Source organism: Aedes albopictus, chromosome 2 (genome assembly GCF_035046485.1).
Source record: "Aedes albopictus strain Foshan chromosome 2, AalbF5, whole genome shotgun sequence".
NCBI lineage: Eukaryota > Metazoa > Arthropoda > Insecta > Diptera > Culicidae > Aedes > Aedes albopictus.
In genome coordinates this window covers 497,379,386-497,396,214 of record NC_085137.1, presented here as the reverse complement: position 1 = coordinate 497,396,214, position 16,829 = coordinate 497,379,386, and the positions used below count along the sequence as shown (strand labels likewise).

Below are 16,829 nucleotides of genomic sequence, written 5' to 3'. Positions count from 1 at the left end.
GTTTTGTGGTGTAATAAAGAATGCGTCTGGGTGGACTGTGATTCCTTCTGTTTCACAGTATCTGCTGCTGTCATCATTGCCATACCACTAGCATCGGATTGTCGAGCCCTGCTTGAGGGATTTGCTGATGTTGCTCTTAGAGGACGCGAAGTAGATGTTCCACCGCAGAGAGCCTTTCTCTTTTCCACTTGACAACGCTCGCCAACCACTCTTTATCCATTACTTCGTCCGGAATGCCGGCTTGAGCTGCAGTGTACTTGAGCTGCAAGGGTTCCCGCACTGCGTTTACAACCTTCTAGTCAAATATCCGTCCTCCTTAGCGGAGACCTAGCCAACCCGCTTTATGTGAAGGTTGTGCCGATTGGTTGATATGCAATGACCCCGGGACTCTCTATTTCAGTTTACGGATGGCCGTTTCTGTCTGCTGCATTGATGGTGTTTCGGTATAGACACGGGTATAGCTCAGGTATAGCTTCTGGCGGAGGAGCATTTCATATTCTGCCGTCAGGTGCCAGGAAAGACGCTGTTTGAGCCGCTCCTCCTTGGTGAACAGACGCTCGGAAGGTAGCTGCTCAGGGCGCTGTCATTGTGACGCGTCAAGCGAAGCGTGTATGTGTGCGATACCCGCAAAACAGAATAATATGACAACATGACATTCCTAAATTTAAAAATTGAGTGTTCCAATTGTAAAGGTAAGCACTAGTCAAACTGTTGGTATCCGTTTAAAAATTTGTTTAATAACGTGCCCGGCAGATGAATCAACGTAAATTCTCCTATCATATTTGCGTCCGCAAATGCATTTCTATGCCATCGGCATCAAGCTACTTAAAGTGAAAAGGACAACAGTGTCGAGGTAGCACTACCAACTCAGCACACAACTCTTAGTTGGTAGTCTTTGTCATCGACTAACACGTGGTCGTTGAGCAAGAGGTTGTGAGGACCAACGCTATGTTGGAAGCTCCGTTCAGGTTGTCGACTCACCATTTTCAGCCCAAAAAAATGACTAATTAATGTAATAATCACCTACACAACTTTTTTTCATGGCCATTTAATTTAGTGTAATGATGCCATTTACACAAGATCGCCAGTTTCACGTCCAACTAAATCTCGTTTTATTCCCCCCAACAGCAGTTGATTCAGCAACCCCATCTCTACCGGCTCTGCAACCTACATATTATGCAGTGGTCTAGGCAGCAGTAGTGGTGGTATCAAGCTGTAAACAAAAATGCATTATGCAACAACAACAACAACTTGGCCATTGTTCGCACATGTAAAGACCCTGAGAAAGTCGTATATTAGCGGCAATCGTTCTGCCTTTAGCCACAAACAACATTGCCGACGGTTTACACCAGTAACTTAATATTTGCTTGCTGGCAGATAAGAAAACGTGATTGCAAAATTATAAATGCAACGACGACGAGTGAAATATTTTACGAGATTGTCAAACATCTAATAATGCCATCAAATGGCGTTTGGTTGTGACGATTATGGGCTTCTCTTCTTCTTCTTTCTATCGTGATTCTCGCCAACTAGAACAGAGGCTGCTTCTCAGCTTGAGTTCTTCCACAGTTACATATTAACAAAGAAATTTCGTTTCAAAATGTTAACATTGCATTCGAATATCGTTTATCTGAGTTTATGCTTAGGGAAGTCCAGAAAAAAAAATATTATAAAAAGATTCTGCAGCATACTCGGTATCGAACCCTCAGCATGGTGTGGCCGAGAATAGCTGTACCATTACCAGCTGAAGTATACGGTCCTCCCTATTGGATCATTATTCCGATCAATATTAAACACATTAGCGACAATGCAGTAGACGTTTAGCTACTGTTAATACTGGCTTGTAATTGGGTTGTGTAGCACTTCAGTATTCGTAATCCACATAAAAAAAATCATAAGATTCCGGATTATTAGTTTTTTGTATGTATAACTATAAAAGGTTCTCATAGTCTATTGAGACACTGAAAACAACTAAATGTCCCACATCAAACAACCCAATTGCCATAAATCTTCCCACACCGGACGGTCCACACATCCGTTGCAAAACGTTTCATGATGCACATCCGATGCAGCTAAGCTAGTGATGACGGACCACCGCGCGCCGGTCACTGTGCCGCCTTCGCAGTACTGGCCAATATCGGACGTGCCAAGCCAGCCGACCAGCTAGTCAGCCGGCGAGTTCGTCGACCTTGCCGCTTTGACCATAATGGGTGGTTTAGCGGTTTGCAGCTCATCCTCAGTTCGCTTGTTTTTTCGAGTTGGATCGTGTGGGTGGTAATGAGTCGGTAGCTGCTGGAGTAACAACCGCGAACATTATCGTAATGCATTTAACACAGAAATAAAATAAATTCAGAGCGGCCGGAAAATCGGCCGGGTGGCACTGAACGGCTTTCAATCGACGACTCGTAAACACTGCTTTTGAGCTGTGTTTTCCTTCTGGTGGCAACCACAGTGCCAAACAAAGATATTTTTCAATTTCTATTTTGTACATCGTTCATTGCCATTCTGTCTACAGTGTACTTTATTCAGCATACATCTATTTCTTCTTTTTTCGCCAAAACGGTGAAAACCCTATTCTGCCGGAATGCAGACGCATTTGATGGCGATGGAACAACACATATCTAGTCACGAGGTATTTTGTCAATGCACTTATAAAAAGAATTCGGCGTGGAGAGCAAATTCCGGACCGTAAAAAAGTACTAGGCATTTCAATTGGTTTTCTTTTTCTTCTAAGTTTGAGTTGGCTGTTACTGAATCCTCAATTTATGCCCGAAACTAGAAGAGCGTAAATTAAGCATCAATCGATATATATAAAAATGCAGTGGCATACGTGGGACCGCGGATAACTTGCGAACGGAAGGTCCGATTTGGGTCGTCTTAGTTTTATTCTCTTAGTTTTCACCCAAGGAACCTTCTTGAGGAAAAAAACATGGAGAAATAGCGATTTTTCGAAAATCTATTTTTCATACATTTTGACCGGCGACTCGTTGGGAACCTGAACTTGGAACGTCAAAACATGCAGTAGGCCGAGGCCAGCTAGTTATTCCATAAAATGGTAGGAAGTCTTCTTAAACGAACCTTGTGGCCTTCTCAATAGTTTATAAACCTGTACGTTGCTACTAAGAGAAAATGTAATATTCTCATTCAATTACGAAGTATAGGTATTTAGTTACAGAAAAACAAATTTTTAATCGATTTTCTCTCCTTTCTACAATATACTAACGCTGATATTGACCGTAAGGTTCTACAAGAGAACTTGTCAGAACATCATAACAATATCCAAACTGCCTTTCTCCTTTATTTCCTGAAACGTGGTGACCGACCGGATTTCGTTAGTCGTTGGGAAACCTAGCATTCATCGGAAAGCTGGACAACTTGGGTGAAGCTTATGTCTTGCATTTCGTCTTAGTTGTCATTACTTAGCAATTGGTGAATTCGTTCCATGCTGTTGCGTTTTGTGAAATTTTAATTCAACAGTGCTTTCACGTACTTACTAAGGCCGGAGTGGCCTCTGCTGTACATAGTAGCCTCCTCCATTCCACTCGGTCCATGGCAGTTTGTCTCCAGTTCCGCACTCTGCGTAGGGTCCGCAGATCGTCCTCCATTTGGTCGACCCACCTAGATCGCTGCGCTCCACGTCTCCTTGTACCGGTCGGATGACTCTCGAGAACCATTTTAGTCGGGTTGCTATCCGACATCCTGATGACGTGACCCGCCCACCGTAGCCTCCCGATTTTCGCGGTATGGACGATGGTTGGTTCTCTTAGCAGTTGATGCAGCTCGTGGTTCATTCGCCTTCTCCAAGTCCCGTCTTCCATCTGCACTCCGCCGTAGATGGTAAACAACACCTTCCGTTCGAAAACTCCAAGGGTGCGTTGGTCCTCTGCACATAGGGTCCATGTTTCGTGCCCATAGAGGACGACCGGTCTAATCAGCGTTTTGTAGATAATTAACTTCGTGTTGCGGCGAACTTTATTCGATCGTAAAGTTTTGCGGACTCCAAAGTAAGCATGATTTCCTGCCACAATGAGCCTCTGAATTTCTCTGCTGGTGTCGTTGTCGGCGATCACCAGTGAGCCCAAGTACACGAATTCTTCAACCGCCTCGATTTCATCACCGTCGGTATAAATTCGGGGTGGCGGGCGCGGTGATTCCTCCCTGGAGCCCTTTGCCATCATGTACTTTGTCTTCGACACATTTATGACTAATCCGATTCGCCTGGCTTCACTCTTTAGTCGGATGTACGTTTCCGCCATCGTCTCAAATTTACGAGCAATAATATCAATATCATCGGCGAAACCAAGCAGCTGAACGGACTTCGTGAAAATCGTCCCACTCGTGTTTACCCCCGCTCTTCTTATTACACCCTCCAAAGCAATGTTGAACAGCAAGCACGAAAGATCATCACCTTGCCGTAACCCTCTGCGAGATTCGAAGGGACTCGAGAGTGTCCCTGATACTCGAACTACGCACATCACTCGATCCATCGTCGCCTTGATCAACCGTATCAGTTTATCCGGGAATCCGTATTCGTGCCATAGCTGTTCTCGATCGATTGTATCATACGCCGATTTGAAATCGATGAACAAGTGATGTGTGGGCACGTTGTATTCGCGGCATTTCTGCAACACCTGGCGGATGGCGAACATCTGGTCCGTTGTAGCGCGTTCACCCATGAATCCAGCCTGATATTGCCCCACGAACTCTCTTGCAATCGGTGATAGCCGGCGGCATAAAATTTGAGAGAATATCTTGTAGGCAGCGCTCAGTAGTGTGATCGCGCGGTAGTTCCCGCAATCCAACTTGTCGCCTTTTTTGTAGATGGGACACACGATACCTTCCATCCATTCCTCCGGTAATACTTCCTCCTCCCAAATCTTGGTAATGATCCAGTGTAGTACTTTCACCAGTGTTTCTCCACCGTATTTTAGAAGCTCGCCTGGTAGTTGATCTGCTCCAGCGGCTTTGTTGTTTTTTCAACCGGCCAACCTCCTCCTCAATCTCTTGAAGGTCAGGGGCCGGAAGTCTTTCGTCCTGTGCACATACTCCTAGATCTGTTACCACGCCACCTTCGGTACTTGCAACGTCGCCATTGAGGTGCTCATCGTAATGCTACCGCCACCTCTCGACCACCTCACTCTCGCTCGTGAGAATATTCCCGTGATTATCTCGACACATGTCGGCTTGTCCCGAGCAGAAGAGAATAACAACAGCATAACAAAATGCGTTAGCTTGGCAAAATAACTGCATAATGGAATTAGTAATTTTCATGTTATTAACATAACATATTGAGTTATAAACTTGTCTGTCATAAGCGGCAAAATAACAAGTAACATAACAAAAATTTGTTCCTGAAAAATCAATTTAATAACATGTTTTGTTAGTGGCAATAACAACTTAATAACAGTGAATTTGGGAAATATTTCATTAACAAATTTTGATATTAAAGAGTTATTGACAACATTCCGAAAGCAAAATTAGGGTAAAAACTAACTTTTTTACTCATTTTTGGGTAATTATTTTAAGTGTGTTATTCTATTTTTAGAAAATAATAGGTCACATAAAAAAAATCGAATTCATTATAAAACTTACAAACATGGACGGGATTTGAACCTCCAATCCTGCTATCGTAAATTTTCAGTCGCCTTTACCAATGAGTCTATCACAGCACTTGCAGTGAGGGACGATAGAAGCTTTACTGGTTCTACGTATTGCCAGTTTCCCTATTCCCCCATTTCATGTTTGCCAGTCGCAGGACAAAAATAGACAGAGATTTGAATGCAAGATCAAACAATGAACCTCTCTCTCTTACCAACAGCGCTATCGCGGTGCGCAGACATGTGCACTGAAACACTAATAACAGTGGTGGCGTTCGCATGGCCCGTCGTCGGCTGTTTCGGAACAAAGAGAACGACGAAAAAGTTGCTAGTCGACTCTTTATGATTGAGCTTCGTCATGGGGTGCATTTTGGCGGCGACAAAGATTCTTTCCGGACGGAGATGATTTTTTTTATTTTTTGTTTTGTTCGCGTTGTGAGAACGGCGATTATACACATACCTACGTGAGCGAAGGTAAAAGGTAATTATATCATATGCCGATATGATTACTTCTGCAGATGCTGTTTAGTTTTATTCTGTTTTAGATTATTTTTAGTAATGAAAAAAGATATATATGACATAATGTCAAACAATATATGATCGAATAATAATAGATCGAAAGAAAAAAGTTATAATAGACAAATGCAATCATCAATTGAGCAAAATTGTCTGTATAGTTGACATTTTTATTGATTAGAATTATTTAGTAGGTACCATATTTGCTATATCCACTCTCACTAACATTCATTACTTCGTAATACATAGTCTGTTCGGTACTTTTTGACGTTATAATTAGAGATTAGAATAGCAGTACTGTTAAAATGACATATAAATTCAACTAAGTTTACTCAATTTTGAGATTAAAAAAAAACTCATTTGCAGATGTATCACTTTTTGAAGCTAAAATTTTACTTAACCTATAAGAATTGGGAATCGTAGAAAAATGATAGGAATTTGGCACCGTAACGGGACTGGGATATTGAAAGAAGGAAATTAATACAAAGATAAACATATCAATAGCTATGATGCTGTATTTACCCAAAAACTCAAATTATAGCAATGAATAAAATAAAAAATACGGAAGAGTCTGATGAAATTTCTAGAAGTTGCAATGCCTTTATTTTTTACTTCATAATATGAAACAGCAGACAATAAAATAAAGAAGGTAAACTATGTAATGGTTATATATGCGATAAATTTTCTCCGATTTTGACACATTTGATCTCATTTGATCCAGATTTATTTTTTCCATCAAAAAACAAATCCGACTGAACCGATCTGGTCATCGTGAGTTAAGAAAAACCCGAATTGCCATACACGTGGAATTTTCCATAGATCAGCTGCAATTGGCTTCTTTAGTGGTGTTGAGATAATTCCATATTCACAATCTACATGCCAAACTGAGCCGAAATCCAAATTTTCATGAACTTTGGTGCCCGGGAACCTATTTAAAAATCGATTTAAAGTTTGTATGGGAGCGATTTGTCGAATCACCCCTCGTCGCATTTCGTACTGGGCGGAGCTGTCAAGCAGTTGCCCAGCTGTCAAAAGGTGATTTCAAAAAATCTTTTTGTAATTGAATTTAGGTATCAAAATAAAGTTTTAAAAATCTGAAAAAAATCATACTGGCATAAAAAAGGTGCTCTTTCGAATAAAATCAAAAAATCAATATATTATTCTTAATTTAAAAACCCAAATTGGTGTTTGGGTACAAATTAAGTACCTTATCAAGAAAAAAAATGTTAAATTTAAATTTTTACGTTCAATATGTAGTCCGTCCAAAGTCTTACACCGTGCATCAAACCGTTTTTAATTAGATTTTGTTTTAGATTTTATAGGGGCATTTTAAAATCATCTCCTGTGTGGTAGGGATAGGATTTTTCAAAACACCATCGTTCTTCTTTTTCTTCATGCACCATCAAATCACCAATAGCATATCTGCCCAGCCTAGGCCCAAAGTATTGACTTCAAAGTAATCATTACGAAGCATAAATGTCAATTTCTTGATTTTGCTTTGTTCATCGAGCACATGTTCTGTTGTGCTGCACGTGAATGTCAAAGCATTTTCAACAGTGTAATTACGAAGCATGTTTCACGAGAGACCATATCTTTTCAATACGATAACTCCAACAATGCCGATATTAGAATAGAGGAGCTTAGAAGCAAAGGGGTGTAAGTTACAAAAACCCACTTTCGAGTAAATGAGCTTTGAAGTTTTTCACCAGTTTTTCATCCCATTCAAAATGTATGGAGTTTCAATATCAACCCAATTTTCTCCAATTTACTGTAATTTTTCTAATCATCATAAAAATAATCTTTAAAAAGTTCCTGTGAGCTTGAAATCTGAAGATTTTTTGATATGTTCAGCTCAAACTCGACAAAACGGTCACTTACACCTCTTCATCTGGGCCCCTCAATAGCATAAGGATATGTTCCAGAAAATTTGGACTTTTGGGAATACCGCGTAACCCAATCGTTCTATTCGCATAACCAATCAATAAAAAAAGATTTCTTATTCAAACGAGTCGAAGTTCACTTAAATCGGTTCAAAGTTGAAAAAATATGAGTAAGGTACCCCGGGGCAAGTGAGAATCGGGGGCAAGTGAGACCTATAGCTAGTATTTTTTTAAATATTTATTTTTAAGACTAACATTCTTCATGGAAAACATAGGTATCACACCTACGGATGCTTTGAATACAAAAAATGTTATTGTTTCAACCATAAAGAGACCATATACGTTATTGTTGTTCATATGTAATTTTCAATTCACTAGGTGAGATTCACGTGCTCTACTACATTCGTCGTTTAAAAATAGATTTGTCATTCTACAAATACTTTTTCGGTTTCAGGATAGTATTTGGAGTTCTTGCAAATGATTTCAAGCGAAAAAGCTGTATTTTATTTTTATTTATTACCTTTAGTTTACTGCCCTTACTTGCCCCAGTGCATTTCGCTATCTGGGGTAAGTGTTATCTATGAGAATAAACAAACACAATTTTATGGTGTTCACGGCGTTCGGTGGTCTTGGAGCAAAGTCGTATTTGTAATTCAGGACAGCTCAAGCTAGAAATTTATTAATTAGTTTCGCATGATTTTCATTTTAACATAACTTACAATTTAGTGTCCGAACAGTGCAACCGACGAACAAATGCTTAGGGTAATGGGAAATAATATTATGAATTCACTTGATTTCAAATTCTACTTAATCGTTTTGGAGAAAATGTTGCTTCTAGTTCTACTTTTGACGTTGATGTGTTATGGTATACAAATTTTCAGTGACATTAATCTAATCGGTCCTCTCTTTGCTGACATTCGTGTAGTTTGTGCATATTGGGTCACAATGTTGGCGCTTTAGCCGAGGGGTTTGTCTGTAACATATGGGTTCATCTCGCCTTGTCTAGCAAAAGATGAAATTAACACGAAAGGCAATAAAAATTGACGCGTGAAGTAATCTGCTATTGAATTATACTTTATTACCTCTATTTAGATGATAAAATTCTTGCTAAAATGGTAAAACCTTGGGTAAAAAAAAACAAAGCATGTATTTTTTATGTTTTTCTCTAAATATCTTCCATTATTGTTTCGCTTAACGCTGCATAATGAATTCTTTTGAGCATTCAGGAACCGCCCATAAAAATTAGGGAATTGACCTTTTCAAAATTCATGATTTAATAAAAACATTGTTTATTGATCGTAAGATTATGTAAGGGAGAAGATATTACTAAAAATTTCAAAACCCCAGATTTACTTTTGGCGAGATTTATCCATTATATAGTCTCTATATTGACTAAGTTTCGAAAACTTTTGTCTCCTCACTTCACGGCGCTTTTTGTATAAAAAAAATCAATTTATTTTGCATGAACTGCTGGAGTTGATTCAAATTTTTTCCCAGCGATTTCTTATATGTTACGTAATTTATGCACGATACCATAAACCTCTTCTTATTTTAATCTCCAAACATAGTCATTCATATAAGAGATTTATGATTTATGTTACCTTATTTGTTGTAACTTATATTAAAGCCCTTTAAACAAAAACTCTGAATAGGTCACACTTGCCCCGTGGAACGCAGTAAATGAAGATCTGCTACACTTTTCATTATATGCATGATATATGGAATGTAAAAATTTTGGAACAGTTTTAATGCACGTTAATAAGTACAAATATACCAACAACGCCTTTTGGGTTCATTGGAATTATTTAAAAAAATGTGTTCCGAAATTTTTGGCATGACAAAACCAAATTAGCAATTTTTTAGGTCCCACTTGCCCCGGGGTACCTTACATTTCAGTTTTGAGGGTAGCCGGATACGCTTCCGGCATTCTACGCAATGAAAAACAAGCAAAACTGCGGCCCCTCAACAGCAATTGAATGTTTTTTTTTTTTATTTTTCAATTACATAGAATAAAGCTGTTTCCTTATAAGCATTTTCTGATCTTTTACCTGCTATCCATCGACCTTTTGCTCTACAAGCAATGAAAAAAACGAATACTTAATCAAATTTCTATTTTTTTGTAATATAGCTAAAAATTCAAATTATTTCATATTCTGATATAATTATGTTATTTTTGCAACTGATTATTTTGTTCAGTTGCAAAAATAACAAAGTTATAACAGAGTTTGTTCTGATTTATTTGTAACAAAACTAGTTACAAAAGATTATAATATATTTTGTTATAATTTAGTTTGAAAAAGTTTGAAGCAGTCCATGTCATAACAAAATTATAACATAATTTGTTAGTTATATCACATTAAGATATAATTATGATATATTCTTGTTATGTTCATCTAGTCAGGTATGGCCTCCACTTTATTATCCTATTCTACATCATATATGACTTCGTGATGGCTGAGAATTCTATATATTTAGACCAACATGTGAGAATGCGAACTTCAGTTTCTCTCTTCCCTAATAGGTGTATTTTCAACTATTCATGTACCTATCTTTCAAATAGGTAGATCCGACTTTATCCTCTGGAACGACAGAGAAAACATGTGAAATACAAAATATTTCTGAAAAATCCCATTCAAAACCATCTACAATTTTGGATTCAGCTGTCTGTATTAGTTTCGTTCAAACAAGTTTACTCCATAAGTTTGACATTTTTATCATTGAAATTCACGTGTCAAAGGCGGAATCTGGAACGTCCCTTTGAAAACCTTAAAAACCTTCAATATCGTCTGCTATGTTCTCGTTTAGATGTATGCAGGGTGCTGCGCCACTTGGGCAGTGGCTGGTATTTTGGGTACTTTTCAGCTACAACTCAGTCAATTTCAGAAATTTAGCAAAACCCCGCGCCGCCCAGCAGGGACTTTGTTTTGTACACATTACAGCACCTCCATGTCACGTAATATACCACACCTCTTATCAAATGTGATACCATAAGCGTACCATACTTTGCGCACCTAGGGCCTAACTTTGCGCACTTTTCAAAAATCGTTAAACAGTTTTTCTGGTGCATTATGCAAACTTTTTCCCACGAAATACTAGCTAGTGATATGGGGCATGCACTTTGTCTCAGTTTGGATGTAATGATAAATGGAAGAGGAAGACAAATTGATGAGTGAATATGCAGTTGCTTTCCCTCAAATGCTGTAAATAACGTTCGTAAGCATTCTCGCCCATGCAGAATTCTTCTCGTTTTTCAACTGTTCACATTCGCTGTCGTACCTGTCGTTTCTGTGATTCGGAGTCGCGAAGCCTAGTGATGTAGCCGAGGTACTACCTATGGCGGATCGGATGTCCCTCCAGCCATCTTCAAGTGTAGCTGCGCCAAGCTGCTCTTCCGTTGGTGGGGCCACTGCTATGCTATGGAATTGTTACACCTGGGATTACTCTCAAAGCTTTTTTCGGAATTCCTTTTGACATTCTTCCAGACATTCCTGTTATTGATTGATTGATTGATTTGTCTTTATTAAAGGGACTTTCAGCCCGTGGAGGCCTGTTATAAATTTTAACTCCCGAAGATTCCCCCAGGCTTTCTCCCTGAATTATTTCCAATTTGTTTTCCAAAATGCTGCTGATCAAAAATTGCAATATTTATTGATGATTCAATAAATTTGTCTGAAAATCCAGCATTTCGTGTTGCTTATGCATTCAGAAAACAATAAATTAGCAAAGTTTGCTGATTTCCAGCAAAAATAGTGGCAAAACACTTTACCACCACTTTACCAATTGTCAAAGGCAGTTATTCTGCTTCTAAATCCACAACTTGTAGAATTTCAACTAGAACTGCAATCTAGAAACATCCTCAATCAAACAGAATTCAATTCCATTGGATGTCATACATAGAAAATTCCATTTCCACTTGACTGTAGCAAGCTGAAGCTTACCTACTTCTTCCATTTCATAACGGATGACACAATTTTCCCGTTCTGGTTTCCGCCTTTCTGTTCCGTGTGGAACAAACATAATTTCCGGTGGGATTTATTCTCATCGCTATACACTTGTCCTTGACAACGAAACGAACCATCATCAGCGCAGTAGAATGATGGTTTTAGCTGAGAAAAAATCTACTCCCATCTATCCTGCGTTTGCTTGGAAGCGGAAAATGTGTTTTTATCTCTCCTAGCTATAGCGGGCATAAGAGTCCACTTCACTCGAATGGACTTCATAACAGATTATTGTGTTGTCAAGTATGTAGGTACACATTATAGAAATTTTATAGTTTAATCGATTACGAGAAAAACTATGGAGGGTCCGCAGTGGCGTTGGTATTCAGCATAACCACGCTGAGATTGAAGGGTTCGATTCCCGGTGGGCGGTCCAGGAACTTTTTGTAAAGAAAATTTTCTTGATTTCCTTGGGCATAGAGTATCTTTGCGTCTGCCACACGACTTTCACATGCAAAATGATCATTGACAGAGGAAGCTCTCAGTTAATAATTTGAGAAGTGCTTATGAAACACTAAACTGAAAGCCTGGCTTTATCCCAGCGAGGACGTTTCGCCTTAGAGAGCTAAGAAAAGACTCAAGCATAGCACTACCCCAACCCAAAAACCACAATTCAGCAGAACCCTAACTAATCGCCCTCCCCTTCCGTTTTAGATATGATCCCCTCGCCCGTCACACCGAGCGGCCCGGCCGAGCTCACACCAAACGACAAGCTGCTGTTCTCGCTGGAAAAACAGCTCAGCATAGAGACCAAGGTGAAAAACGGAGCGGAAAACATGATCCAATCGATCTCCAGCGGGCACCACGGACGTGATAAAAAACTGCTGGCCGAGGCACACCAGATGCTGGCCGATTCCAAAGCCAAAATCGAATTTCTCCGGTTACGGATACTGAAGGTGAAGCAGAATAAGTTGAACAATAAGATTCCGGAGGAAAATGGGGAGAATAGGCCACGGGAGCTGGAATCGTCGCTGGAGGATCGGATCGACGAGTTGAGGCATCGGTTGCGGATCGAGGCGGCCGTGGTGGACGGGGCGAAAAATGTCATTCGAACGCTACAGAGTACAAAGACAATCGACAAGAAGGCACTGCAAGAGGTAAGTGGTGGAAGGGCGTTTATTGATATTTTTTGGGGGTTTTGATGAATTGTGGAACACACTTTTGTTATCTACGGGAAGAGTAGAAAAGGTGTACCAGTTGTGGGTGGGCAAACTGAGCCGATTGCCTTCGATGTTTTTTTATTATTCACTATTTCTAAACGCATACGTCTTTCTTTGTAAACCTAATCAGTTTCACCGGAAAACCATGTTCAGGTATTGTATTTCTGGAGAAATTGTCTAATTACTATCGGTTTTGAATTAACACAGGTTTTTGTGATCAACATAACTGTATTTTTATCTCATTTGAATGATTCTTGGAGAAATGTTTGAATTCCTACTGCATCTGAGTGAACATATCTTATGAAATTCCGATGTTCTTAAATAAAAAAAAAAACTATAAATTTGAAGAGGAAGTGTCTTTTGGATCCTGATGAATTGATTAACAAAATTCCTGGACATAATTCTAAAAGAATTCACAAAAAACAGTGATCTTGATGTAAGTTTAATTACTGAAAATTCTTTCGATGATGCATTTTGCAATACGAAACCATCGGTTGAGTACTAGATTAATAGTAGTGAGCTGGATTTGTTTATGGTGGAATCCCTGAAGAAATTCTTACTGAAATAATTGAAGTAGTTCCTTTAAGAATCCCTGAAAATCCTGAGCAGCTCCCTGCAGAAATCCTATAAAAAAATTCACGGAGACATCTCTGGAAGAATTCCCAGTGGAATCCGTGAAAAAATAATCAGAGAGGAGCTGTGAAGTAGTTCCTGGATGAATACCTGTAGAAATTCCTTGTGATATCCCTGTAGTTTCCCGAGGAGTTCCTGAACAAATTCCGGTAAGAATCTATAAAGAATATTCTCAGAGGAATTCCTGCAGGAATTTTCAATGAAATTCCTGAAAAAAATCTCGGTGGAATCCATAAAGTAATTCCCGAAGGAATTCTTGAAAAAAAAAAATCCTGAACAAGAAATCCTGGGGGAATCCCTGAAGAATTTTTACGAAGAATCCCTGAAGGATTTCCGAGGGATCGTTGATCAAATTTTCTTGAAAGAATTCACGAAGGAAGGCCTGAATACCTGAAGGGATTCCCACAGGAATCGGTGCAAGAATCTTGGAGTAATTCATTAAGGATTTTAAGACATGTATCAGCCTGGGGCTAAAAATCTCTATAATAAAGAAGTAAAAATAATAATGATAGAATCTCGGAATTAATCTACAGGAAAAAGCCTCAAGGAATCTCTGGAAGAGCTGCAGACCGAATCTTTTGAAAATTCCTGAAGGATTTTCCGGAGGAATTTCTGAAAAAATCATAATTTTTTTTTTAAGTGGTAGCTGAAATTTCCTTTCAATAACTTATGGTTTCTGAAGAACTCTCGACGTAATCGCGGGAAAAAATCCGCAGTAATACTTAGAGAAATTCACAAAGAAAACTATGAATGAATTCAGGCAGAAATTCGTAAAGGGATCTTTTTAATAATCCGGAAAAGGAATTTGTGGTTAAATATGTAGAGGGATATCTTGATGATTCTCTGGATGAATTTCTGGAGGATTTCCCCAATAATTCCAGAAGGAATAGGACACGTTCGGTGGAATACTAGATTTGTAGTCGTGAGCTGCAGTTAAGTATGGTAAGATGATAAATTCTCCATTTCTGCCAAATAAAAGTGGAAATTACGAGAATTTATCATCTCATCATACAAAAAACTAGCTCACTACTTCTACTTTAGTACTTCACCGATGTTTCCCTATTGGTGCACTTGCACTTTATTAGGAATGCCTATCAGTAGGTCGGCTCCAGGGATACCTAGGGATTGTAGGCTTTTCAGTAAGTATTAAGTGCAATTATGTCGAGCCATGTTTTATCTAAATATTGGCTTACACAATACCACAGGAGAATGTGTTATTGTTATTATTGTTTATTTTAACTTGCAATTTAGAAAGAGGGAAAAACCCCTTTGAGTGATTTCGGCATTTTCAAAAACGAAATCTTTCTCAAAGAGGCACAAAACCTCTTTTTCTTTTCAAAAAAAATTACAAAAATAACTTAAAACTAAAGGCTCACACGGCAAACACAGGAGAATGTGGTCGAAAAGTTTTTGGCGTTTTAGTCTTTTTGGGGTCAAAAACAACTAAATGTTTTCTCCTTCCAACGTTTCGATCCTTATTAAATCTTCCTCAGGGAATCTGTAATTTATTATAGTAATTTTCATTGGTTTAAACACATTAAAGTGGCGTAGACCAGCGTAGACTACGTTCAGATTATCTATCATGAACGTAAAAATAACAATATCAAATAACCAAAACAGAACGAATGTAAGCATGACACAAACTGACCACATTGACGCGATTATAACCGAACACACAACACACGAATAGAACAAACTGAAACTGTCATTTTGAAAATTGTAAGCAAAATTAGTGGATAGCGGTCCGGTTTCCGACTAACAAGCAATATCTTTTTGAATTAGATGGTTTTTCGGAACAGAAAAAACGAACAAATTGTAGGAAAACAGTGACATTAAGGTATTCCTTAATTGGCAATAATCTTTTATAGCAAAGAACAAAAAATGACGGTTGAAAGTTTTAAAAAACTACCACTGGACGAAGTGCAGTCCAAAGTGTTAAAACCAATGAAAATTACTATAATAAATTGCATATTCTCTGAGGAAGATCGAATAAGGATCGAAACGTTGGGAGAAGAAAACATTTAGTTGTTTTTGACCCCGAAAAGACTGAAACACCAAAAACTTTTCGAAAGTCTTTAGAGCAGTCGTCGTCAATATAGCAGAATTCATAAAAACATTTGAACAATTTGGATTTTTTTTATGAAAGTGGGAGGAATCATTTTTGAAGGTACTCTAGAAGAATTTCTGGCATTGTAAACATTTGGATTTTGACAGAATTCCTCACTGGCAAAACTTCTAGGATACGTTCTAACAAAACCCGTTAAAGAATTTCCTCCTAATACAGTACTGTACAGAATAAAGTACGCATTAGTTTGGAGCACTGAATCTCGAAGTCTAGAGTACCGATTGACTTAAAATTTAAACTGGACACTTTTGAGCATTTAAAATTTAGCTTATTAGGAAATTAGAATTTTCTGTGCCACATTTTTAAATTAAAATCTCATTTAAAGAAATTTCTCAAAAATTTGGTTTTAGAGTAATTTTGATTTTAGATGTACATGCTCGTCGACAAAGTTGAACAGCCTATCGAAATACATAACTTTTCTAAACAAACTGTTGGCTTAGGCCAATTTATTTAGAATATATTTAAAAAAAACTAGTTTCCTTGGAATGGGAAAAAATGGCGAAATTTCAAAAAGCTTTGTATATTCCTACCTATTTTATCATAGGTCAAACTTCAAGTTATTATGAATGTCCAGAAAAAAACCAAGGCCAAATCTTCAACGCATTTCTTTAGATTTCCCATAGAGTATTTTTAAGGAATACCTAAAGAAATTGCTTAATTCTTAGAGAAAGTATCTAAAATTTAAAAAAATATATTTTAAGATTTTTTTTTAGTTTTAGATTAGAATTCCACTAGCAATATCTTGAGGTATTCCTTAAAAATACTCTAATAGGAAAGCAAAAGAAATGCGTTGAAAATTTGGCCTCTACATTCGGAACGGATTATATTGACGGCTCAGGATGCGTCTGAGAGATCGTTAGCTTTTTTTTTTTGAGAAATTCTTGCTAGAATTCTTGTGAACACTTCTAACCAAATCCCTA

The 16,829-nt window shown here is 38.3% G+C and overlaps 2 protein-coding genes across 10 annotated transcripts in view; both read left to right on the top strand.

Annotated features, from left to right (window-relative positions):
* LOC109408749 (serine/threonine-protein kinase N) overlaps window positions 1–16,829 on the top strand; it is a 371,435-nt gene that overhangs the window by 219,210 nt on the left and 135,396 nt on the right. For all 8 annotated transcript variants that reach the window (XM_029870470.2, XM_029870467.2, XM_062854354.1 and 5 more), the window contains one exon: window positions 12,646–13,088. In XM_029870470.2, coding sequence (XP_029726330.2) covers window positions 12,646–13,088 — 443 coding nt within the window. The remainder of the gene's footprint in view (window positions 1–12,645; window positions 13,089–16,829) is intronic.
* Window positions 1–16,829, top strand: part of LOC134288706 (uncharacterized) — a 345,573-nt gene that overhangs the window by 230,503 nt on the left and 98,241 nt on the right. The window lies entirely within an intron of this gene.